Source organism: Patagioenas fasciata, chromosome 18, assembly GCF_037038585.1.
Source record: "Patagioenas fasciata isolate bPatFas1 chromosome 18, bPatFas1.hap1, whole genome shotgun sequence".
In the NCBI taxonomy this organism is placed as follows: Eukaryota; Metazoa; Chordata; class Aves; order Columbiformes; family Columbidae; genus Patagioenas; species Patagioenas fasciata.
In genome coordinates, this window is record NC_092537.1 from 3,369,964 (window position 1) to 3,393,901 (window position 23,938).

Genomic DNA, 23,938 nt, shown 5'->3' on the forward strand with positions numbered 1-23,938 from the left:
CGGGTGTTCCAGTACGTGACGTCTGGTCGGTTCTTCCGGGAGCGCGGCGCAGGCTCGTCGCTCCTCATCGCGAGACGAGCTGCTTTTCAAACTGGCCAATCAGAAGGTTGCTATGGCTCGAACTGGCCAATGGCAGGGCGAGAGAGCGGGAATTTAAATCCCGCCAGGAGCGGGCAGGGACAGTGCGGCGTGCTCGCAGGCTGGGAGCGGCGCGGCGACAGGACGGCTTGTGCGCGGAGTCTGAGGTGGAGGTCCTTGCCCATGGGGGGACGAAGGGAGCCTGTGGCGGGGAGAAGCCGGTTGTGGGGTCGCGGGGCTGTGCGCTGAGCTGTCGGAAGGGAATGGGCTCTGCTGTCGGGAGTCTCTAGGGCGGCCTCCCTCTGGAGCCTGTCGGGTGTCCGCGGTCGCAGCTCGCTGTCTGGAGTGGGGCTGACAGGGCTGGCGCGTCGCGGAGTGGGCTGTGTGTTCCGGCTGAGTTGTGGCCGAAACAGCCGGTCCTTTCGCAGGGGGTCACCTCGGAGCCTGCCAAGGTGCAGGGGCTGCCTCTTTAGCAATGTAGCGGCTGCTGTGTGCTGCCGGCCTCACCGGCATAGCAATTCCCCTCGAGGGGCCTTTCCACTGCGAAATCTCGCTGTTCCTATCAAAGGGGGTCGGGGTGGGACTGGCTGGGGTGCTTGTGCAGTATAAGCACACGACATAGAGAAAACACTATTTAAAAGTATGTGTGCTGTCCATGGGAAAGAAGAGTGATCTTGCTCCTAAAAATAATGGCTTTGATAAAGTTTGTGGCTGGAAGTGTCTTAAAACCATGCATGTGTGTCTACTGCTTTTGTGTTAATGCTGGAGCTTGCTGTAACATCCAGGTGTTTAAAGAGAGAGCTGTTATGTTGCTAGCGTGTTCAATTGAGTCAGAAGCTGTTATCGTACATAATACAGACAAGTGTATGATTCTCAAGCGTTGATCCTCTTTTTTTATTTTAAATTGCATGGAGTAAACTTCCTCTTTATTTTTTACTCTGTTTTCAGGCTTATTTTTATCTGGTTCTCTTAAAAATCTATTAAGCAAGATGTCTACTAATGAGAATACCAATACAGCAGCAGCTCGCTTGAACAGATTCAAGAACAAAGGAAAGGATACTACAGTGAGTATTTTTGCTGTGGTTCACTACTTTCTGTCTATTTCTTTCATTGTGAGTTGTAAAAGCCAAGAATTTACTACGAATGTATATCCTTCAGGAGATGAGAAGGCGGCGCATTGAAGTCAATGTAGAACTCAGGAAAGCTAAGAAAGATGACCAGATGCTTAAAAGAAGAAATGTTAGCACTTTACCAGATGATGCCACTTCTCCCCTTCAGGAAAACAGGGGCAATCAGGTAAGTGGGTACTTGGGATGGGCACATTTGGAGCTCTTGCAATATGAGCTCATGCAGCCACACTAGTACAAATTCTTTCTCATGTGAAACACAGCACTACATATTTATGACCAACTTAAGTATATACTGCCAACTCTAATGGACAACGCTTTTAAAACATAGCTTAGGCAGTTATGCATAAGCCTACAGTATCAGTGTAATGGTGGTGTAAAGAACTCAATTAAAAAAAAAACCAAACCTTTCAGTAGTTCAGATAACTGTAGTTAAAGTTGTAGCTGATATGCTTTTGGAGTATCACATAGCAGTATAATCTTTTAATAAAAGAAGTTGTTGTAAACATTCATAGTAATTTATAGAAGGACTCTGCAGTTGTGAAGACATATTCCACCCGACAAAGCATTCATGTAACTTTTTATCATACAGGTTTCAGTACACTGGTCAGTTGAAGAAATAGTCAAAGGAGTTAATAGTAATAATATGGAGCTTCAGCTACAGGCTACTCAAGCTGCCAGGTAAGAGATTGGGAGGTAACCAATTCAGCTGTGCAAGCCAGGAACCAGGCAGGGTAAAAGAACTTGCTTATGAGCTGAAGTGTCTGTTGATGGCAGCATCTATGGCTCTTCTTATCAGACAGTATTTTCAAAACCTGAGTCAGCCTTTTATACAGTGTTTAGGAACACTCCATTTAATTACAATTTCATTGAAATTGTGTGGCTTTTGCCTGTTTAAAGTGCCTGAACATTTTACTAGGAGGTAGTAGTTCTTTCTAGGGGTTTTGAGGTGTCGAAATAAACAGGAGTCAGTCTTGGAGTTGTAGGAGTAAAAATAATATACCTTATTCTGCTATAACAGTTTCTTTAAACAGTGTTAATACTTGACTACAGTATTTAAGTGTAGTGATCTACCTTAGAGTAATGTGAACATTAAGGTGACTGGGGTTTGAAGTATGTCACATTTCCTTTCTGCTTGCCAGTCTAAAATCTCCTTTAGCAAGCTTGTAATTGCTGCAGTGCTGCTGCTGGCAGCCATTAACCTTCTGTCTGCTGAGAAACACCTGCCAGTTCAGGTGGATTATCACTCTTGCAGGTCTGCTTTAGCTCAGAATCCGAACAGGACCTCTCATATAGTGAACGCTTGCCAAAATCAATGTTAGAGGTTTAGGAAGCTAGTGTCCAGCTTGTCTGCATTTCTTATGTCTTGTTGCACTACCTTCTCTGACTGTTAAGGCAATGCTAAACCTTTTTCAAATATGAGTTTAGTTTGTTGAGGTTTTTTTAGACTGATTAATGGAATCTGTTGTTCAGATCTCTGCAGACAAAAAATGCCTTCTGTTTGTCTTCCTCCTCAGGAAACTCCTCTCAAGAGAGAAGCAGCCTCCCATAGACAACATAATTCGGGCTGGTTTGATTCCCAAGTTTGTCTCTTTCTTGGGCAGAGCGGACTGTAGTCCTATTCAGTTTGAGTCTGCCTGGGCACTTACCAACATTGCTTCTGGCACATCGGAACAAACAAAGGCAGTAGTAGATGGAGGGGCTATCCCAGCATTTATTGCACTCCTGGCCTCTCCCCACACTCACATCAGTGAACAGGCTGTGTGGGCATTAGGAAATATTGCAGGTATGTCAATATGCTACGCAGCTCTTTCACACCTCCTCCTTTATTTAAAATAGGACATTGTTACTGACATGTCATGCCCAGTATAAGGTGTCTCATGCAATACCTGGCAACTTGTGTGTTGCATTATGTGGATTGATTCCATATTCCACTTGAGTTTTGATAGAGCTATATAACCATGCTACAACACGAGGCTTTTTCACATCTTGCTGTGTGTTTTTGTGATTGACCAATGAGCTCTGCTCTGTGTGTTCACTAGAAGGGTCAAAGGAACAAGCAGATGGCTCACATATCTGTGTATGTGATGGCCAATATTCCTTGCTTCCCATTTTTAAAAGAACTATATTAATTTAGACCAGGCTTTTAAATAATATTGCATTTACTGTATTATGGTTTCCCACAGTTGTGTCTTAAGAGGATAGTGGGTCTTCATGCAGAGAAAATGAGCTCAATAAAAGCCTTGGTTGATCAAAGTTTTCTTAGTTTGTCCTTTTACATTTTTAAACTCACTTATAAGGTACTTTTTGTACCTTGCAATAGAAGAATTCAGTCAAACATAGATATTCCTTAAGCATTACAGTATAGAATCCATTGATGTGACTGCTGATTATAACATATTTGAAGTCCCATGTTATGGGAAGAGCTCTGTTCTAGTGGTAGGGCACAGATACGTTTTCAAAGAAATATGCAAATCCCTAGTTTAGTTATAAACTCTAAGAAAAGCTGTATAGAAAAATGTATGCTAAATTACTGTTTTCCAACAGAGAAGAGTTAAACTCAGTGGCCTTTTTATTTTATCTAGCTCTTCTTGAGCAGTAGAGAAATTCATCCTCTAGCACATAATGATTCTGTATGCACACATACCTCTATTCTGGTCTTCACCTGGCTGTTTTTCTTATTTTTCTCAGGGGATGGTTCTGCCTACAGAGATCTGGTTATTAAATTTGGTGCAATTGAGCCACTGCTGAGTCTACTAGCTGTTCCTGATCTCTCTTCTCTGGCTGTAAGTGTGCAGTATGATCCAAGTTATAATTACTAATAAGTAAAAAACACTCAGTGAAATGGTTGTTAACCATTTCTTTCAACTCTTGCAGTCTGGATATCTACGCAATGTTACCTGGACCCTCTCAAACCTGTGTCGTAATAAGAATCCTGCGCCACCCATAGAAGCCATTGAGCAGATTCTTCCAACTCTTGTTAGACTCTTGCACCACGATGACCCTGAGGTGTTAGCAGACACGTGCTGGGCACTTTCCTATCTAACAGATGGTTCCAATGACAGGATAGAAGTTGTAGTCAAAACTGGATTGGTACCGCAACTTGTGAAACTCCTGGGGTGTAGTGAACTACCCATAATGGTAAGCATCAGATGTGCAGGTTGCTGTTGCTTGATTTGAGTCATGAATAACACTACAGTTAGAACAGAGTCCATGTAACTGAGTAGTTCTTTTCCTACATAAATCTGACCCTTGTTCTAGGTTTTGTAGATAAGATTTGAGCTTCTGTCTCGCCTGGAGACTGCCCCACATAAGGCATAGACAATTACTGTTTATAACTGTCACCTTCTTTACATAATCAGTGGATTTAGCAAACAGGAGCACAACAGTCCACATCATAGAATCACACAGTCATAGAATAGTTTGGGTTGGAAGGAACCTTCCAAGGTCATGCAGTCCAGACCCCCTGCAATGAACTGGGACATCTTTAACTAGATCCTTTAAAACTTGCTTATAACTCTAAACTACTGTGACAAATCCATGTTCTAGGTACAGTGTTTAGTGCTCTGTGCACACTATAATTCTGGAATAATAAAACTGCATTAGCACTTGGGAGATGGTTTTCCTAAGCTCTGTCCTGGGTAGTTGTGTGCAGACTGACCTTGGAAGATGGGCAGTCTTAACCTGCTTAATGTCTGCAGATATAATGGTAATGAGGAGCTCAAAGCTTGTCAGTACAGAGCATATCATGCTCTTAACTGGGAAGGCCAGAGTGGAGGGGCTTCATATGTGGTTGTATTTGCTCAAACACGGATTATTTGAGTACTGTTCCTAAGTACTGTTGTCATATTTGTTTCAGACCCCTTCATTAAGAGCTATAGGAAATATTGTCACTGGTACTGATGAGCAGACGCAGATGGTTATTGACTCGGGAGCACTATCTGTTTTTCCAAGTCTCCTTTCTCATCATAAAAACAACATTCAGAAAGAAGCAGCATGGACCATGTCCAACATCACTGCTGGACGACAGGACCAGATTCAGCGAGTTGTAGACCATGGTCTTGTGCCTTATCTCATTGGTATTCTGAGGAAGGTAAACAAAACCCATATTTACTACATTGAGGCTTTTGCTATTACTACTACTATCTGTGTTCAAATACCTTGCTTTTACTACCTCCACAGGGGGATTTCAAATCTCAGAAGGAAGCTGTGTGGGCTGTGACAAACTACACAAGCGGTGGAACAATTGACCAGATCGTCTATCTTGTTCAGGCTGGTGTTGTTGAACCACTACTGAATCTCCTCTCGGCTAAAGACAGCAAAACTGTGCTAGTTATTCTGGATGCTATTTCTAATATCTTCTTGGTAGGTGGATGCAGTATACTCAGTTATTGTCCAAGGTGTTGCTAGTGGTTATCTAGTAGTTAGTGCCACGCACCTTGCCTGAGGTTATTCTATGCTTGTTTCTTTCAGGCTGCTGAGAAGATAAATGAGACTGAGAAACTCTGCCTCATGATTGAGGAGTGTGGCGGTCTAGACAAAATTGAAGCTCTTCAGTCACATGAAAACGAACAAGTGTATAAAGCCTCATCCACCTTGATTGAGAAATATTTCTCAGCAGAAGTAAGTGGCTGCAGGATGACTTGATTTCCACTTTTATTTTGTATTCTAGAATTGACTACTAGGCTGAAATACTACCGCTCTTTCTCTTTCTTCTAGGAGGAAGAAGACCAAAATGTTGTGCCAGAATCTACCGCTGCCAGCTACACTTTCCAAATTCAGGGCAATACTCCAGATACATTCAGCTTCTAGGTCTTGCGTATACTGCAACCCACCTACAAGTTGTTTGGCACGCAAATGGCTGCCACTTCTTTGTCTTAATAGTTCCTCTTTGGTTTTTTACTGTGTTTTTATATGTGACCTGTAGCACTTTGTCCAACTGAAACATACTTGAACAGTTCAAAACTGTATATATTATGTGGAATTCTAACTCTAAACTTTTCTGAGATACTTGTAAATACTTGTTCTCTTTCTGTGTCTCGCTGTCCTGTCAGGTGTAAGAGTGCGAGTGAGCAATATAGGCTTCTCACAAAGCATGAGCCACTTCTCTGCAAACCTCCTCTTAACCTGTTACCTTCTACATAACCTACTGCTGTAATCAATACACTGAGTAGGCTTTTAAAGATGATTTGTGTTTAAAATTCAATAAAGTTATATCAATACATCAAATAAAATTGTGGCAATTGCTCTCAAGGTGACTGGGGTGGTAAGTATACTTAATCAAAAAGTACAATGGCAAGAATGCAGGTCTAAAACTATGGCAGATTTTTAAGTTTGTGGGTTTAAAACAGCTTGGCCCCTCTGTATTCTGACTTCTGTGTATAGCACCTTCTGTTGCTGCAGAACGAATGAATTGCTGCTTTTCTCTAGATATCTTGCGGAATCTGATTCATTCTACCCTGTTCACAACTGAGCTAAGCAGTTTTTTGCCTTATGGAGAAATAGTTAAAGATTATAGTAGCACTAAACTGCAAGTAATAGTGTAGAGGGCAGATAAGTGCAGCAGTAAACTTAATTGTAGAGTATGTTCAGGTAGCTTTAGCACAGATGATATGAAATGCTTTCAAGGATTTCTCTGCTCTAGAGAGTAAAAATGAAAGTGTCATCTTGGAATCTTATTGCCCCTCTGCTTCCAAATGGTTCTTCACAGTAACCTTCCCTGTCTAAAGGTGGGTGTGTGGGGTGGGGGGTGATGGGTCCTGTTTTCCCAGCATTTTGGTAAAACCTGGATTGAGCTATTTCATTAACCAGAACCTCATGGTGGTCTGTGTGTGAGTAACTATTGACTGAGCTCCCTGAGCCTCCAGCTCTGAGGATGGTGCGGGAGTGAGCAGTTTTTCATGGCTAGATTTGTCATAAGTGACTTTAAACATAGTATGTGACTTCAGGGCTGTATGTTAAATATCTCCTCAGTTATTAATAAAAGGCAGGAAAACAAATTAATATATAGGTAATTCTCCCAGAGCTCACCTAGGCTTTGCACCTCTCTTTACTGAGCAGGGGAGTGTGTTGGTTTTAAAAACACAAAAAAACAAACCATTCTGCTAAGGGAACCTGATGAAAAAAATCTGTTTTGGTGTTGTATGTGTGCTTTCAAGTCTATTTTACAGTGTGTATTCATATGGAAGTGGATTTGGTTGTAACTAAATGCTTTGTTAAGGATACCTGATCTGAAAAGGGCGTTCTTTCTAAACCAAAATGACCGTTCTCATGTTCTGCTACCGAAGATTTCTTCAAATGAGTTATGGCTAATGTGATGGTGCCACTTGCTACGGTTATTTTTGTGCAAGTCTCCTACTACCTATTTCACATTTGCTTGCAGAAATGGTACCGTCCCTTCCTGGAGGCTGATAATTACACATACACCCTCGTGGCTTCTCTGTATGAGCCACTTGCTTGGGTCCTGTATGACTGTGTGTAGAGAACTGAAAGAATTAACCGATATAAAAGCAATTAGGCAAAGTCGGCTTTCATAAATGAAATCATTGCCTCCACACTTTGTGGGTTTACCCGGGTAATGATGGAATGATTCGTGAAGCGTAAATCGGAGTTCTTGAGTAATCTGTTTCCTCACTGCGTAAAATACCACGTCTTGCGGCAGAGGGTGCTACAGGCAACCCTACAGTTTCATTTGCATTTAAGAGGTTGCTGTAGAGTTTCACCCAGCCTGGACCACTCAGGTATGATGTACTTTATTTTCCTATTAAGAAAATATTGAGGGGAACAAAAAATCCCTTGGAGCACCTCTTGTAGGTACAGAAAACATGTATGTGCTAATTCCTGAGTATTTAACCAGGTTAAATATTGAATATAAGGTATAATATTTTAGAAGTGGTATCCCAGGGTACTGTTACTGTAAAACACAACTCCTTGCTTCGATTGCTTTTTAGTGTTTACGCAGTTAATTTGACTTTTGTCTCTTTATATAGAAAAGGGGATGAGAATGCAAAATGCTTGTTGAATAGCATTCTCTCTACTTTTTTTCCCTGAAGTGCCTGTTTCAGAATTATCTAATATACGGAGCTAATAACAGAATGGTGCATATTCTTCTCTAGGTGCCTGACAGCTCAGTGGCTTAATAATTAACTTTCTGGGGACTGGGACTTAGGTTTTATCCAAGAAAAATGTGTTCAGCCTATCCACCAATGAGCTCTGTTCTTGGCAGCGCGTATTTCCACGAGCAACAATCTACAGCGATGATGAGTAAGCGACTGGGGTGAGTCACTCCTTATTCTAAGAAAATGCAAACTATTTTTGAGGTTAGGATTAGAGTCACCCATTAGGCTGTGTTTCAAGCTTAAAAAAGTGGTAGGAGCACAAGAGGAGAGGAGAATTGTTATTGCTCCTAGTTCTTGGTTTTTTGGTTGGGTTTGTGTGTGTGTTGCCCAGACGGATTTAAGAGCCAGCCTTCTTTATTTGGCAAATGTCTAATTCAGGACAAGGGCTGGAATAAGTGTCTGGTGGCCTGCGTGTCAGCCTGCCAGCGACTCTGTGCTGAGAGCAACAATAACAGACCCCTGCTGACATCAACTGCCTTGGAATGCAGCTGTTGCTAATGCTATTTTATCGCTGGACTGATGTCAAGATTTCAGGCTGAGATCTCAGCAAACGTAACCACCCCTGCAATCCTGATGCTAGCAGATGCCTGTGTGATTGCTTCCACTTGTTGTCTCCAGAGATGCTGAGCTCCAAAAGAAGAGCAGAGGCTTTGCAGTCCTGTTCTTCAGTAGCTTGTCCATTTTCCACTACAGGAAGAACAGTTTGAACTGTGGAAAAGCTAAAATTGGTTAAACTAGGATAAATCTATTCTTTATTTCCCCATGATTCAGACTGTGAAACATTCTTTCAAGTGAATCTGCTTCCTGCTGCTCTGTACAGAATTACTTAAATTGCACAGAACTATACAGTGGTATATCAGCAAAAAATAACAGCTGTAAGTTTACAGGAAAAGGAATTCACTAGCCAACAATCTTTCTCACATCTCTTCTGTTTCTAAATCTCTTTTGCAGCAAAGCAAACTGCGGTACAAGAAAGTTATCCACAGACATCCAGAAAGTAGCTGGTAGAACTGACCTGGAGCCTGAGGATCCTGATGTCCATTCCTCTAGTTAGCCCATGGCACCTCTGATCAGGATTATACTTTTCCTGATGAATATAGATTATCCCAGCAGGATTTAATGTCTTTTGTGATAAGGTACGACATAACACTAAGCACAGGTCTAAACTTCGAGAGTGTGTACAATTTGGGGAAAAAAAGTACTGTTATTCAAAACACAAGTAATTAACAAAGGTTAATTGTGACCAGTGATATTTGGCCTAGAGAGGAAAATGTTGGCACTCTTGCTTGAAATCTGATAGGAAACACATTAACCCTTTAGCCTTAGCTTGATTTAAGCTTGACTAACCTTCAGGGGAACATGTTAGGAGGAAAGTCTGAGATGGAATTAGGTGACCCTTCCTGTTGGGAGGGGTGTAACTAATCCAACTGCAAATTTCAGCAAAAGAGCATTCATAAGAACACTCAAGCTGCAAGTGCTCATTGTTTGGAAAACATTTCCACCTTATTGATCCTTAGCGTAGCACTGATGAGAGTTGGGCAGAAACTCAAAATGTAGACGGCTAGGAAAGAATTGATTCGCTGTGAGTTTCATAGCACTTCATAGGCAATAAGGGTGACGGGACCCCAGTCCCACTGCCCTCAGGGGGGTCGTTAGTGGGAGGGGAGCGAAGCTGGGAGTTAAAGGGATGAGGAAAGGAGAGAAAAATTACAGTAGGGCGGAGAAAAATCCTGATAATTCTTATTAAGCACAACTTGCTTGACCACAATAAAACATTGTGCTAATCATTTAAATAAAATGATGGGCCAAATCTAGAAGTGATGCATAAATCGTACATCAGGGGCTTTCAACTGACTGGCATACTAAAAGCAAAATCAATGGCACTGATTTCACTGCAGAAGAGGTTGGATTACACCTGTAAGCTCAGCAAAACAGGCAGTGTATTGAGAAATTGTTCTACTTGATTTTTCATCTTTCTCAGTTTGCATTGCAGTGTGAAATGAAAATCATGGGATCAACTTTTGAAGGTGTGGTTTGTTTGTTTGTTTGAGAGATGTATAAAAATGGTGGAAATCTGCCTAATTTGTTACGTGTAACAGATTGCTCTGTGTATAGGTTCACAGTGGTACAATAGTTATAATACTGGGAATACATAACCCTGCTCTGTGGGCATGTGGGAGATTGGATATTCAAAGTTATCAGAAGATCTTGAATAATCTCCAAGGCACATTTCCATCATCCAAATCACTTCATTTTTACCCGCTATATGAAACAGATGTAAAAATAGCTCTCTCATCAGTGGATTGCTACACATATTTGGGCTGCAGAAGTTCAATTTTGTTCGGAGCAAGACTGCGAAATTATTTGCAGAATGTTGCTGTTAATCAGAAGCAGTGATTTAATGTTACGTACCCGTCCGTCCTCCCACCCCCAGCTCCCCTTCCCAATTCGGAGCAGGAAACGACACTTGGACGGGGCTCAGCTCACTGACTGTCTGGAGAGGCTCTCTAGGAATGAGGAGGGACTTGAATTCTTTCCATATGTCATTTCCTTTCCCCTAATGGCTAAAAAAACCCCCATTGCTGCAGTCCATATAACTTACAATAGAGAGAACATTACCAGTGTAGGAAAATAAAGGTGGGACAGACAGGGCGTCCATGTTCCATTTTTTCCTTCTGTGTAGGAAGATTTTCATACAGTTCCCAAAATTGAAGCTATTACCTTCAATATATATCAACACCTGCAGTTTGTGGCCAGACGTGGATTAGAAAAGGAAAATGTAGGTAGAGGAGGAATGGTAATGACTATGTGAGAGCTAAGCTACATCAGATAGGAGGAAGAGAGGTGATTGAGGAAGACTGATAATGGGGATCTAATAATTTCAAACAAGTTCTAATAGCAAATAATCCTAGGAATTGCTGAAGAAAAACAAGATTAGCTCACCCCTGCAACCAGCTTTTGGCCAGACTACCTTTAAAAACTGTTCTGTCCAGTGTAACCAATAGCATGTGCAGATCCGCTGCTGCAAAATGCAAAACTTGATCTGCTATATTGCACAGTGGATTTGAAGCCGTCAACAGAATTCAGTGTTCCATAGTAACCAACTGAAAAAAAGCACAAACATGACCAAAAAACCAGCTAAACAGAGGGCTCGCTTCCTCAGGGCCAACAAACTGTGCGTTAGACTCAAATCAGAACAGAATGTCTTTCTAGCAATATGTTTGTCAGAAACGGAACTGTGCAAGGCACTTTGCAGAACAAATGGGATATGACATTTGCTCAAAAACCCCAAATTTTGCAGCCAGTGAATGAGCACGTCTGCATGCAGTGACTCGACGTATCTGCTTGCAGAATGATTACAGGTGATTGCAGAACCGAGACCTCACATCTTTTGTCAGCCGTATTGCCTAATTAGACATATTGCCCCTGAATTCTACTGCTAAAAAGAGAAAAAAAATAATAAAAGAGAGGCTTTTCTCCACTTCTATTTTAAAGTATTTTGAGAGTGGAATAAAAGAATGATTCAAGACACATGGTGACAGCTTTTGCTTTAGGTTACTTTCAGCACTTCGCTAGACCCACTAACCTACTTAGATATCTGCTCTGCTCTCATCTGGCGTGCAACCTTGCTTTATAACTTTTAGGATGAGATAATTTTAGAGACTCCTTTATCTTAAATCCTTTCAAATCAATTTCAGAGTGGGCTTGGGGGTGATTCTGGTAAGAGAAAGCACAAAAGCAGCTAGTGCAGGCTGTGGGATGAGTTCGCTATTTCTGCAGCTCAGAAAGGGTTAGGAATTGGATTAGAAAATATATTACTGTGTTTATTGAACTTCTAAATGCTTTGGTGTCATGATTGATCTTATTTATAGACTGGGTTTTCTTGTAATGTGTTTATGGATGTCTGCAGACTTGTTAAGGTAAGACAAGACGCGGCACTTCCACAACCAGTTAGCCTGGGTTCTCTTCAGTAATCCATACCACTGGGTGAGTATAGGCAGTGGCACATTTTGGACAGCTTGTTCTGAATCTTAGTGACTGCTTCCCCATGGCAGAAAATAATTATCTTGTGAGATTAAGCCTTTGCTAACTATTTTCATCTTTGAACCTTGCAGATTCAATTACCTGTAGAAGTACACAATCTTGTTATAATTGGCTAAACCTCCTGGAATTTCACCTCTCGAATAGAAACCTTTGGAAGTGATTTGCATGAGACACATGGCAAAACTTCCACTTGCTCGAAGAAACAGGAGATCAGAACTAAATTTGCCTCATCTTAACCCCTGACACCTATGGGATTCTGTAAAGATAGAAGCAAAAGGTTTTCATCCCTGATTATCCAGGTAAGTAACAATGGCCAATGACACCAAGCTAATTATGCTGAAGTATTAAGGCTTATCAGATAATACTCTAGGGGTTTTGGGGAGTCAGGAAAGCATCCCTGCTCTTCTTGGCTGCATGGAAGGGAGGTGCATGACAGAACAGTCTTAACTTTTTCCAAGGCAGTAAACAGTGGCTGTGGGCCAAGCAGGATGTTAACCAGGCAGACCAGGAGATCAGTTTAATGTGGCAGTTACCTTCCAGTGCATCACTGTTGATCAGCAGTGTCTAAGAGGTGAATTTAGAGCAGCAGGACTGAGTCAGCTTTTCACATCCCTTCTCTCAGTATCAGCAGAAAAGACTCAGCGAGACTTAAAAAATAGGAGATTTTACAACCCATCTTTTGCAGGCAACACAATCATTATTTCAAATTGATGCTGGGCCACAGCGGATAGGAAAGATTAGAGAAGGTTTGTTATTCCTTCAGTGGCTAAATAATATGGTTTGGTCGAGAAGAGGGCTGTATGTCAGCTCTCCTAAATGCTTGTTTGGGCTGACAGTCTTCCTAGTAACACTTCATTTGTCTAAGCTACACACCACTGGGACAAATACACAGTGTCAAGTTGAATCAGACAATATCCGGAGACAGATACTGTAATACAGTAGTAAATTCTTGATCCATATCACTCCAAGGAGACTCTTTCCAACTGCCTTATTCCGTAAGGTCTTTTATGAACCTATTTATGTCAGCCAAATGTAAGGATGAGATTGTAGAGCCGCATTGGTCACAAAGCAACATGAGAAGGTCCTGCAGAGCAGTTGCATGAGGGAACATGTGGTCAGGAAACCTTAGGAATTTCAGTGGGAATACTGAGCATGTAGCTCTCAAAGCGCTTGACAAAGCCGGTCATCCAAGAGTCTGGTAAAGAAATTGTGTTATCAACAGTATTTTATGGCTAAATAAGTGGAAATCATGGGAGAATAAAAGAAATATTTTTCACAAATAAACCTTGGTTTTGGCTGAGGACTTTTGAAGATGTGGTTTCTACTCTGAGCTGGCAAAGCTGGGTGCTACCGTTTGTCCTGGGCTGTTAGAAGTGCTGTGTGACTTGAGCTAGAAAATGGGGCTGGGGCTTGAACACAAGTGTAATTCGGTCACTTGCCCAAGCACCAGAACATAGTTTCTCATGGTAGATTTACCTCTTTCAGAAAGTGAATCTTAGCCTGCGGCTATTACTAGAATATAAAGCAATGCATCTATTTATTCTGTGTTCAATGCCTGTCTCTTTAAAATCTGCAGTTTTTCTTCTTCTTAGAAAGTCGCACTAGGATAACGCTGTCCTGCAGGACACGAGGAAATAACATGACTAAAGAACTGCATGGAATATCTGTGCATCAGTTACTAATCTGTTCTGGATGGATGGACTTAGAAGTTATCTTAGTGACTAACCACTGGAAAATTCTGTGATACGGGAGCTCGTGCATTTTTCTGTAGCCACAGTTGCAGTCATTTCCCTTCAGAGACACATCATTTCCCCAAGACACATCCTGTCTCGGAGGGCCATGGTGTCTGCTGCTCCAGGCTTCTGTCCCCTGTTTCAGTGGCCAGCATATGGGTGGAGATTTCCTTCCTAGTTTCTTCTCCTGAAAAAGCTTCATCTCAAGCTCTAGCTTAAGAAATGCATTGAATCTTGACCTCTTGCATAAATGTTGTCTGTGCATGCCAAAGGGAGTCAAAGTGAGAACCAGAGGCCCTGTCTAGACATGTTTCTTCATCCTACAACTGACAGGTATGTCTTCCATTAATGCTCTTTGTCCCTGAGTTGTAACAGTGACAAAGTTAAACCAGATATTTAAGCATGTGCATCTGAATAATGTCGTTCTTCAGCTCATCAGCAACGAAAACAATGGACCAGTGGGATAATTTCAATTACCTGCAAAGGGACATAAGGAATCTCATGCAAAGTGAAACTATCTATTCCGAGTCTTCCTGAAATGCGTAACCACTATAGACGATTTCGGTAGTTTGATCCTTTTGTACAGCAGCGGGGAAGGCGACCGAAAGCCTCACAGAGGACAGATTTTGTTCAGGAACACGACCAAAATGTGATGGATCTGCAACGAATTTAGGAAGTACTTTTGCTACAATAACAGGTTATGAATGGATTAGAGCAGGATTAAAAGAAAAACCTATGCCAGTGAGGCAGACTGGGAGAATGATGCCCGTTGTAAGCAAAGGTGTCGATGGAGCAAGGCTGCTCATCTAATGACTTGATTTTACCAAGGAGTGTGTTGGGACACCGGCTTAGGTAAGGTCTGTTTGTTATTAGGCGCTGTATTAACACAATAAGAGAAAGTCCTTGCTTTGCAGACCCTTGCTGTCAATGGTGGAAACTGGCTTGGGACAGACAGAACATGCTAGTGAAAAGTACAATACAACGGCAGGCACACAAACGAAGGCTGCTCTAAAATGATGCTTTACAAAGCAACGAACAGGAATACTTTGAAAGGGAATGAGTTAATCAGGCAAATTGAGAAAGAGGGAGGGAACGCTTCCAGTAGAAATGTTAATCATTCTTCACAATTTTTTGTTTTCATGGTGTTTTTTTCCAATATTAACAACACTTTACCAAGCAAGAAAAATACTGATGTGATAAATAAGGGAACAAACTTGTGAAAAATACTTCCAATTTATTTCTCTTCAGATGAAATTGGACCTGATAAATTCAAATCTCAATGGGGTTGCCTAGGTGTATACTGCTGCAACACTTCTGTTCTCAGAACTATGCAATTAGGTGGCAAAACCAGGCATTTAGCATGAACAGTCGCACATGCAACAGCAATATACCATAGAGAAAAAGGAATTTAACTTCGTGACATCCAGGGATAATGTCTGTAATCCATGACGGGCTCTGGGGAATTGAGTAAAGGAAGATTAGTAGAAAGAAATACAATCTGGATAATTTTTCATATATTTCTTTTTAAAAATTGTCTTAGGAAAACACTGGTTTAACCTTTTAATTTACTCACAAAGGCTTAACAATAGGGGCATGACTTTTGCTTTCTTGATATCATCACAGAAGTTGGGAAAAATGTGATGTAACACCAGCCAGCTCTCATTACTGCTGAAGGAATGCGCTGTGATTAGAACTCTATACAGAAAGAAATGGGATGTAATCCTTACATGTTGGTATATGTTGAACGCATGCTGAGGAATGAGTTTTTAGCACAGTCTCCCACTTCCTCACCTCCAAAAAACTAACTACAACTATGTTTTTGTGAAAGTTAACACTATTTGATTAAAGATGTTTGTTCACGTTTCTCAGTTTCCAAAACAACTAAGTCCTTTGAGAAATATCCGTGAATGCAAAGCCGCCTTTTTCTTCCTATTGGGAAGTTCAGGAAATCAAAGCTACAGAACAAAAGGAGGTTTTGTTTTTCTACGTACTTCTCCAAAAGTTTCACTAATGTGATACCGACTATTAAGTTATTTTGTCCTTACGGACTCCTCTGCAGCCCTGTTGGTGTCCTAAAGATGTCTGAGCTCACCCCCTTTCTCTCCAGCTCCTCCTGTGCCTCGGTGGGTGAGCCGTGGCTGTAGAGCAGCGGTGGGAGTCGCTCGGGCGTCCAGCACGGGGCTGCCATCCAAGCCGTGAGCCGCGGGGTGACGCACGGCACTCCCTTCCCTCCGGACCTGAGCCGCCTACCTCATCTTGAAAGGATTTGTTGCTCAATGATATCAGCCCAGAGTGAAACACGGATCACTTGTCAGCCGCTAATGATGATATTTGCTTGCTTACCTCACAAGATCAGCACTCCGAAGCACGAAACCTCTTCTCGCCCTTGAAATGGAACTGCATAAAGACAAAATTTACTGTAAGCTGTTGGCTTCTAAAACCTAAAGCAGGATCAGCAAGATACCCGTTCCATTAATCTGAGAATATTTTGAGAATTTGGGGGATAGCACTGGCACGAGAAACTCTGGATCGTAACGTTCACGTGGAATTCTTCTGTTGGAAAAGTAGCACTTCCAGTCATCAGGTACTGTCGGTATCTACGGTCTCTGATATTCCCTGCAGTTCTTGGTGCTTTGCAAGGCTTCCTGACCTCTGCTCGCTGCAGATCTTGTTCAGATCCCTCACTGAGCTGCTCCTCTTAAATTCTGCTTGGAATTCTACACAATGACAGGGAGCGATGATTAAAAATCCTGATTTCCCTAGGGAACTAGGTGATACAATGGGACAGAAGCGTCTGTAGGACATCCAAGGTGCAGTCATTGCAATGCTTATCACAGCCAGAAGGGAAGAAGCAAGCAGTTCGCATCTGGTGCGTCTGTCCAAGAGCAGCCTGATCTAGGCCATTCCTACCTGTGTTAGTCCTGACCTAAATGGGACACCATGCCTGCAGGTGCTAATGGGAGCTAAACCCCCTCTTCTCTCATGCTACTAAATACATTCTGTATGGGACTTTCTTATGTGTCACCGACACATTTTGGATGTATTAGCAAAAAAGCTCAAGTCGTGTAGGTGTATTTAAAAATAAATACAATGAACTTTGCACATATTTTTTAAAAATGCATGGCAGTAGCAGCAATCTCGCGGCCAGTGCATTTTTATATAGTGACTCAAACGCACTAAGTGTCAATTAATGCTCTAACACTTGGAATATATCACAGTATTTTCACCGAAAATTGAGCAGCCTATCCAAAAATCTTAGGAAAAAATATAGTTCAGCAAGTTGCTTCTTAAAAGCAGCATGAATCTAATTATACTTCATGACCTTTAAAAACCACTTTTAATGAAAGCATTCAAATGTTCATATACCTACTGAGCAATTAAATACTATATTTAACCCCAATAGTTTTGTTGTTTTATTTTTTTAAACACTGGCACTGCAATTAATGTCTGACACACTAGTTATCCATTAGAAAAAGATCATGTAGCAAGAGCGCTGTGTTTAACACAACATTAAATACTTTTGTCAAATTATATCAGAATTGTTGAACGCTGGGTCCAGAGGGCACTGCAAGGCCCCAGAATCAAATCATCATCACGTTAGGAAAACTCTAGAGTAATCTAGAAATACGCTAAGTATGTGAAAGTGGCTTTATATATTGCTTTTCTACTCAGTTCAGCAGTGGCCGGGTAATGTCACAATATTTGCAAACCATCACCCATTTGCTTTATATAGTCGGGTTTAGAAAACGATAATTATCTGGCCATGCGAATTTGCAAGAGATTGAAACTTTAATAGTGTGACCTCCAATTATGAAGACTGATTTTTCTCCTTTTATTTTTTTAATGCAGGAATCAGGACGCCTGGAATGTCTTTGAGGTGTGTATGGATTTATGCAACTATTATAAAGGAACTTTTTCACTGTTTCAGTGCGGCGTATATGCCATAAAATCAGCAGATACGTCGTGTCTGCGTTTCGCACAAAATTAAACTTGGTTTCAAGGTCTTTTGCCTTGAAACAGTGGGTAAGCAATGAATCAACCCAGGACCCCGCTGACACAAGGGACACAGGAACACAAGTGCGGGAAGCACGGAAAATCTCCACCTGGAAGAACCTGCTGATTCAGACACAGTTTGGGAGGAAGGAAATGTCTGTCTGCTCAGTTCTGTGCACACACTTTCAGACAGAAAACCTCCTGGGCCATATAGAAGCCACATTATAAACTCTGTGACACACCGGTTGTTGTTTCATCCCCTGTTTGGATCCTGATCCATGGGCTGGATCCTAATCTATGAGTGCCCATGACATTACATGTTGCCTCAGCAGGAAGAAGCCAGTGCAATGACACAACCGCATGAGTTGTGTGCACAACGCACAGAATATTAGTAAGGCTGTTGGTAAGAACAGGTGTGTGGTTTATTAGCTCTGTCTTTTAAGGTGAATTTTACTGTGGCAACCTGCGTATCTTTCCTGGGAGTTCTTCCCACCCTTGGGCTGCCCCTTTGGCCCATGTGGAGCTCCCATCATGCTGGGAAAACTCTGCCAGCCGACTTTCCTCTGGGATGGGCATTAAATTAGGCCACATGGCATGGATGCAAGGCATTTTAAATTTTTTATTATTTTGAGAACGGCAGTTCACAGAACGGGGAGATTGCTACAAGCGCGGATAAGCTGTGAACTGGTCCAAAGTTTGAGAGTTTCCACGGCCAGTCTGTCACACCCTGTCCATGGAAATGTCCACGCACAGTTCAGCCTGGCTTTGAATTCTCACCCCTACGGTCCTTTCCTGTTCGTACCTTTGATTCTCCCGTTCGCACCTTTGATTCTCCCGTCCCAAACCCCCGCAACTTTCACTGTCACCTTCCCCCCCGTCCCCCGCTCCCCTCAGCCATGACAATTCACCCCGCGCTCCCGACCCCCCGGTTGTCCCGAGAAGGACCCCAAATGTCGACGCCACCTGATTCGGTTCCCCGTCCAGCATCCCCGGGCAGAGCCCGAGGCGGGGCCGGCTCCTCCTGCCCGGCGGGGTGCGCGGGGGGCGGGCGGGCTCCCCGGGGGCAGGCCAGGGGAGGGGAGGCGGCTGGCTGTCTGTCCGTCCGCCGTGTGGCTCCGTCCCCGGCTTTGTTGTGCTCGGCGCCCGGGCTCCCGGCGAGGGGGCGGGGAAGCGGAGGGAAGCGGGGAAGGCGGCCGCGTCTCCTCCTCCGCCTCCTCCTCGGCCCCGCTCATGGCGACGCTGGGCACATCCGGGCTTCTCCTCCTCCTCCGGCGGCCGCCGCTGCCCTGAGCGCCCAGCCCGACTCCATTAGCGCCTCCCCTCCCCCCGTCTCCCTTCCCGGACCCAGAGGCAGGGGGAGCCCCGGGCAAGGCAGCGCCGAGCCGGCGGAGCGGCCGGGGACATGTCCAACCAAGGGGCCCGGCGGAACGGGCCCGTCAAGCTGCGACTGACAGGTGAGGCTGAGCGGGCGGGCTCCGCCGGGCCTTGCCGGGGCTGCTCGGGCGCCGGGCGGGCCGCGGGGAGGGCAGGAAGGGCCGGAGGAAGCGGAGAGCGGCGGGGGCTGCCGGGAGAGCGGGGCTGCGGGAGCCCAGCTGGAGGGGCGGCAGCGCTGCCTCCATGTGTCTTTGAGGTTGAACCTGGGGCAGGAGGAGCCGCTCAGGCCGCGGGGGGAAGGAGGCGGTGAGCGGGGTCCGGAACAACGCGGCTGTGCGGGCTGCGGGGCGGTGGTGCCGCCGGCCGGGCCGGGCCGGGCCCCCCACAGCCCGCCGGGGGCTCCGGGCCGGGGGGACCGGCCGGTGCGAGCTGCGGCCACCGGCACCTTCTCCTCTTCCTCAGCGCCCCCCGCCTTTGCCTTTTTTACTTTGTCCTCTCCGCGTAAACTCGAAAGAAACTGTCACTTTGTTTTGATCTCTTTGTTTGTTGTTGGTGTGTCTGTGTGGGTTTTTTTTAAACCAACTTCCTCAGTTAAGATTTTACACAGTTCGTGTAGTAAAGTGCCTTATGCTGCCCTCTTTCAGAAGACCACTTGACCTCTAATATTTTAAAATATCATAAAAACCGTTCACCTGCGTGCTTCGAAGGAAAACGAGTTGTTACTAAATACGTAAAACTATGTTCCTTTCCATATAAGAACCCATGTAAATAGGTTTAGAGAAAAACTCTTGGAAGTTCTGCTAGAGCCTTCTTGAAAAATAATACAGAAGACTTTAAAGAAAAGAGCTACTTTAAAGTATCGTAAATCCCTTAGGAGAAAAACAGTATTTTGTTTTCTCAAGTGTCAGTGCATGAAGGTAGGAGATTAGAAAATGATAGATAACACTGTCAATAGTGTTCTCTGCACACAGTGTATGCAACCAGCTTGCAAAACAAATGTTTTTTAAAATGCTGAAAGAGTTGATATATTTACTTAAGGTGCATGTGAAATATTTGAAGTTTAATGGCTAATAGAGATGTTTTCATAGTTATTTTTCAAAGTATGTTATTTTTATGGAGCAAGTAAAATGGATCTGCTTATGTTTTACTTTGGAAATACTCGGACTAAATTTATCATCTAGTTTCATGGAGATTTGCGAGTGTCTGTATATTACACTGGGAAATAAAACTCTTAAAATGAGTGTAGCTGGGACTGGTGCATGGACAGTGCTGCCTTGTTTTTACGGAGTGTTTTGTAGCTTCCTCTTCAGGTTATCGCTTCACTGATGCAATGCTTTAATACCTTTTTCCTGGGCGGTGGGTGCTCAGACTTGCTTATCTTTGAAATACTAAAAATGGTTTGTAGCCTTATGTAAAAGCAAGGGAAATACCGTTTACAGAGTTGTCTTTCTCACCTTTGGATTTTGTGTCCTGTTTTGCTTCTTATTTAGTAAGGGTCAAGCATATAATGAAATCGTGTCTGTGACAAAGTAGAAGTGTAATGGGGAGCGTGGTTGTGAGCAAGAAACAGGCGGTCACTTTACACACTGACTTTTAGTTGTGCGGTCAGTGTCCCAAAGGAGCAGGTACGAGCTGGAGGAACGTTTCTGAGTTTTGTTGTTGTCTTACATTTTAGGAAGGGATTACAGAGCACAGGCAGAATTGTCTTTCTAGGGCCTGTGGTGGGGTGAGCAGTTCCGGCAGTTGCTGAGCACCAGTTGTGTTACTTGAAGTTTACATGACACATTGGCCTATATTACTCAAGTCAAAAAGACCTGAGGTATTTTATGCTTTAGCTTATTGTAAGTTGTTTCATGTAGGTTCATTTGTTGTAAGGAAGCTTTACATGTTTAAGAAAAACATTGATTTTCATTAAGTCAGCTGACATGGTGTCAGTTCTTGCCTTGGAATAGTTTGGAGTGTTCTGCGTGGTTTTGATTACCCTTTTTGATTGGAAAAGCAGTTTGAGGGCTCTTGAATTCTAAAACTGTTTGGAATTAAAAGAATCTGTATATCCAGAGTTTTTAAAAGTTTCTTCTTGAACTGACAAATGCTATTTAATCTTAATTTTCTTTGGCTGAATGAAACTAGCAGTCTTCTGTTTTGGCTTGAATATTTATAGGATTAATTCTGCAATTATTGTATCATGCTTATCTTTTCTGTTCATTATCTCTAAATTAGATGGTATAGATTAACAAATGGATTTCCAGAACTGGATTCAATTAGCAGTTTTTCAGGACATAAACATTAAAGGTTTAGATGGAAAACATTGTTTTGACTGACTGGATAAATGACAGGGTAATGTTTGATGTGAGTCCAAGAACTGATCTGGAGCTGGTGCCCAACTTCTCAGGCCATCCTGAGGAGCCAAATAAAATATTTAACCTAGGCCTCATTTTGCAAAAAAAAGGTTGATTCTTTGTTGGGACCTTAAGAAAGTTCTGAGAAATGTTTGGCATACCTTTACACTAAGTGTTTAACAGTTTATTTAGGTCTGGGTTCCATAACAGAGAAAAACCACAGCGGTGGCATACTTCTAGTAAGTTTGTATTTAGTTTACATCTGTGTTATATATTTATTATAAAAGGTTATTCCGTCACTCCTAGGTTTAGTTGTCTGGCGTACATATCACTAAAGATATGTATGATATCTATGTCGATGCTTTTTGCACAATCTTGAGCTGGAAAATGGCTGGATAATAGTGCAAATCTGAAGATGATACGCGTGGTGATACTTCGCTTCTAGAATGAAGTGTAAATGCTTGTTTCTGATCAACATAAAAGCAGTGTAATTTAAATATGGCCAAGTCTAGAATTGCACTGGTCTTCTCCAAAATTTATCTTAGCAGCTTGTAATAACATTATCCGAGCTGTAATGTTAGGAAAGTTCGTGACGTTTTTAGCACCGTTTTATCTAGTCCTGTCCTGAGTGTATCTGAGTCTACAAAAGCTGCCAGTGCAGTTGTCCCCTTCTGTTGTGATTTTCCTTAGTCTTGTGTTGAATTTGTGAATATGTGATGCTCTCAGGTGGAATATACTGTGCTTTCTTCCACCCTGCACGTTGAAGTGCGTTGATTTTTATGTTCTTCAAAAAACTGAGAAATGACCGTTGCTTTCAGTTTCTTGGTAAATATTTTATGTCCTAATTTGCGAACTATCTAATGTCAAAATAGTTACATTTGACTGCTTTCTCTTGTATCAATGACAATCACCTCAGTGAAGTTGGTAGGGCTGTTTTTATCGAGTAGGAAGATGTTTTAAAATCAATTTGACGTCTGAAAACTGCAGGGGCGCTAGAATGTATTGAGTTGGATAAAAGCTAATGCAGAAATGTCTGTAGTTCATGTGTTACAGCTCGTCTTTGTGTTAGCTAACAAGATACTTCAATAGCCACAAAGTACAGTTACACTGTATTGTAAAAAGTGGTAATAAATATCCCATGGATAAAACTGGAATGAGCTGGAAGAGCTTTGTTGGTGGAGAATCATAGGCCCGAAGAGCTGTTAGATCTGGTTTTCCTCCTCTTTACTCAGGGCTTTCAGGTTTCCCAGCAGAGTTTGCTAATTAGGGAAAGGTGGTTCTGTCCTACAGAGTTAGAGTGTTGAAGTGCTGCTCTTTTGGGTTTTTATCAGTTCATTGGAGGTCTTGTGATGCTAATAATATATCATGAGAAGGATGTGTAGTAGTTAGAAAAAGCCAGAATATTCTTTTTGCAAAATCAGGTGGAATCTCCAAAACTGGCCTTTTCAATTTAACAGTTAATACAATTGAAAATAGTGGTTAGTCTAAATCCTAAATTCTCATTAGTGTTGTTGGAAGTGGGGTGAAGTTTACAGATAGCAGAGCCTCATTGTAGGAGCAGCATTACTGATTGATTGATTGATTGATTGATAAAGTAGCTTCTTATTTCTATGGTTTCATAGTTAAATGGTAGCGCAGTTTTAGGTTAGTGATGGTTTGGGTTTTCTTATCTTTGTAGTCCCTGGCTTCACTTTCCTGGCCCTGCTTTGTGTTGACTCCAGTGTCCACGTAGCCGTGTGATGAGCTGCAAGCTAATCCTACCAAGAAAAGCTCAGTTTTTTGCATAGGAGGAGAGGGATGCACAGGAGAAGCTGAAAAGAGGGCAGGGCCGCCTCTTTTCCCAGCAGCCTGGAGTTAGATAGGCTTGGGTCAACAGTAAAACAATGGGGTTCCTTCATGTAAGCTGTGTTTGACTTAATGACACATGACTTACTAAAAACTAGTACTTAAGAAATCAGAATCAATAAATTGCATGGTAGGTGGATCCGGCTGGCGCAGTCGTAACAGAGTCGATAGGCATGTGTCTAATCAGATTGGAGGGAGATTGATGGATGCTCGGCCCTCAGTATTTTCATCAGCGTGACGTGTGTGTGTATATACATGCTTTTTATATATACAGTATATATTTATAG

General features: G+C 42.6%; 2 protein-coding genes across 3 annotated transcripts in view; both read left to right on the plus strand.

Annotated features, from left to right (window-relative positions):
* Positions 1 to 141: 141 nt before the first annotated feature.
* On the plus strand, positions 142 to 6,458 carry KPNA2 (karyopherin subunit alpha 2). 2 transcript variants are annotated; one of them, XM_065852495.2, is made up of 11 exons: positions 142 to 245; positions 1,027 to 1,142; positions 1,237 to 1,374; positions 1,798 to 1,886; positions 2,723 to 2,991; positions 3,897 to 3,991; positions 4,083 to 4,346; positions 5,065 to 5,298; positions 5,388 to 5,570; positions 5,679 to 5,828; positions 5,925 to 6,458. In XM_065852495.2, the coding sequence occupies exons 2-11, from the start codon at positions 1,068 to 1,070 to the stop codon at positions 6,015 to 6,017; spliced, it is 1,590 nt and encodes a 529-aa protein (XP_065708567.1). In that variant the 5' UTR covers positions 142 to 245; positions 1,027 to 1,067; the 3' UTR covers positions 6,018 to 6,458. The 2 variants fall into 2 exon arrangements, with proteins under 2 accessions (XP_065708567.1, XP_071672665.1); XM_071816564.1 differs by having other exon boundaries at positions 232 to 251.
* Positions 6,459 to 19,429: 12,971 nt separating this feature from the next.
* SMURF2 (SMAD specific E3 ubiquitin protein ligase 2) overlaps positions 19,430 to 23,938 on the plus strand; it is a 54,301-nt gene continuing 49,792 nt past the window's right edge. The window contains exon 1 of the mRNA XM_065852142.2: positions 19,430 to 19,547. Within this exon, the coding sequence (XP_065708214.1) occupies positions 19,496 to 19,547 (52 nt within the window). The 5' untranslated portion in view covers positions 19,430 to 19,495. The remainder of the gene's footprint in view (positions 19,548 to 23,938) is intronic.

Coding starts and splice junctions, on each gene's coding strand:
- KPNA2 (XM_065852495.2), top strand. CDS start 1,068: ATGTCTACTAATGAGAATACCAATACAGCAGCAGCTCGCTTGAACAGA. Junction 2,992..3,896: donor GGCATTAGGAAATATTGCAG/GTATGTCAATAT, acceptor TATTTTTCTCAG/GGGATGGTTCTGCCTACAGA. Junction 5,571..5,678: donor CTATTTCTAATATCTTCTTG/GTAGGTGGATGC, acceptor TGTTTCTTTCAG/GCTGCTGAGAAGATAAATGA.